Source organism: Branchiostoma belcheri, unplaced genomic scaffold (assembly GCF_001625305.1).
Source record: "Branchiostoma belcheri isolate BF01 breed outbred unplaced genomic scaffold, Haploidv18h27 scaffold57, whole genome shotgun sequence".
Classification (NCBI taxonomy): Eukaryota; Metazoa; Chordata; class Leptocardii; order Amphioxiformes; family Branchiostomatidae; genus Branchiostoma; species Branchiostoma belcheri.
In genome coordinates, this window is record NW_017804209.1 from 1,786,751 (window position 1) to 1,787,433 (window position 683).

The 683-nt window shown below is 40.7% G+C and overlaps 1 protein-coding gene across 1 annotated transcript in view; it reads right to left on the reverse strand.

Moving 5' to 3' along the window:
* Positions 1–511: 511 nt before the first annotated feature.
* The window catches only part of LOC109481661 (F-box only protein 47-like), an 8,901-nt gene continuing 8,729 nt past the window's right edge, over positions 512–683 (reverse strand). Inside the window, exon 9 of the mRNA XM_019784239.1 lies at positions 512–678. Within this exon, the coding sequence (XP_019639798.1) occupies positions 512–678 (167 nt within the window). The remainder of the gene's footprint in view (positions 679–683) is intronic.

The following is a 683-nucleotide window of genomic DNA, read 5'->3' on the forward strand; positions in this document are numbered from 1 at the left end:
ATTTTTTTCAATAAATTACGGGCTCTTTGCCAACTTTAAAACATAAGATTGCAACATTTTAAAATGCATATTTTGTACCATCAATAAATATCAAAACATAACAGAGATTGTGATACGAGTTCCACAGAATGAAAGTAACAAACCATTTTGATAAATAATGATACCTGAGCCTTCCACATGTATTATAATGAACTTTTAGACTAAGACATACAACGTCAGTGAATGTTAGACATCCTGGTAATAAGATACACCAAAAAAACAGCTACTCAAGCAATTGGACAAGTCATGATTTTGGAAACGGTCAGACGTTTCAGGTAGCATCCACTCCTTATAAATCTGCTTTTCTGACAACTCTCCAGTGTCACTGACAAAAGGTAGTGGGTGCTACCTGAAACGTCTAAGCATTTCCAAAGTTGCTTGAGTAACTGTTTTTTGGCATAAGACATACAACCTTCAGTTCAGAGGAAGGAGGAAGATGTTATACCTCACAGCTCCTGGTGTGTCTTAAGGTTTAGGAGGAAAGTAGATCTGCGAAGGCCTCCTTCATGAGTTCTGTGTGGAAGGCTGACTGAGCCTCCAGCATGTAGTACAAGTCTGTGGGGTCTGTGTCTTCTCCTGGTGGGAGGGGGAGGGTTAGAATGGGGGAGAGGGGGACAGACGACAGCATGTAGTACAGGTCTGTG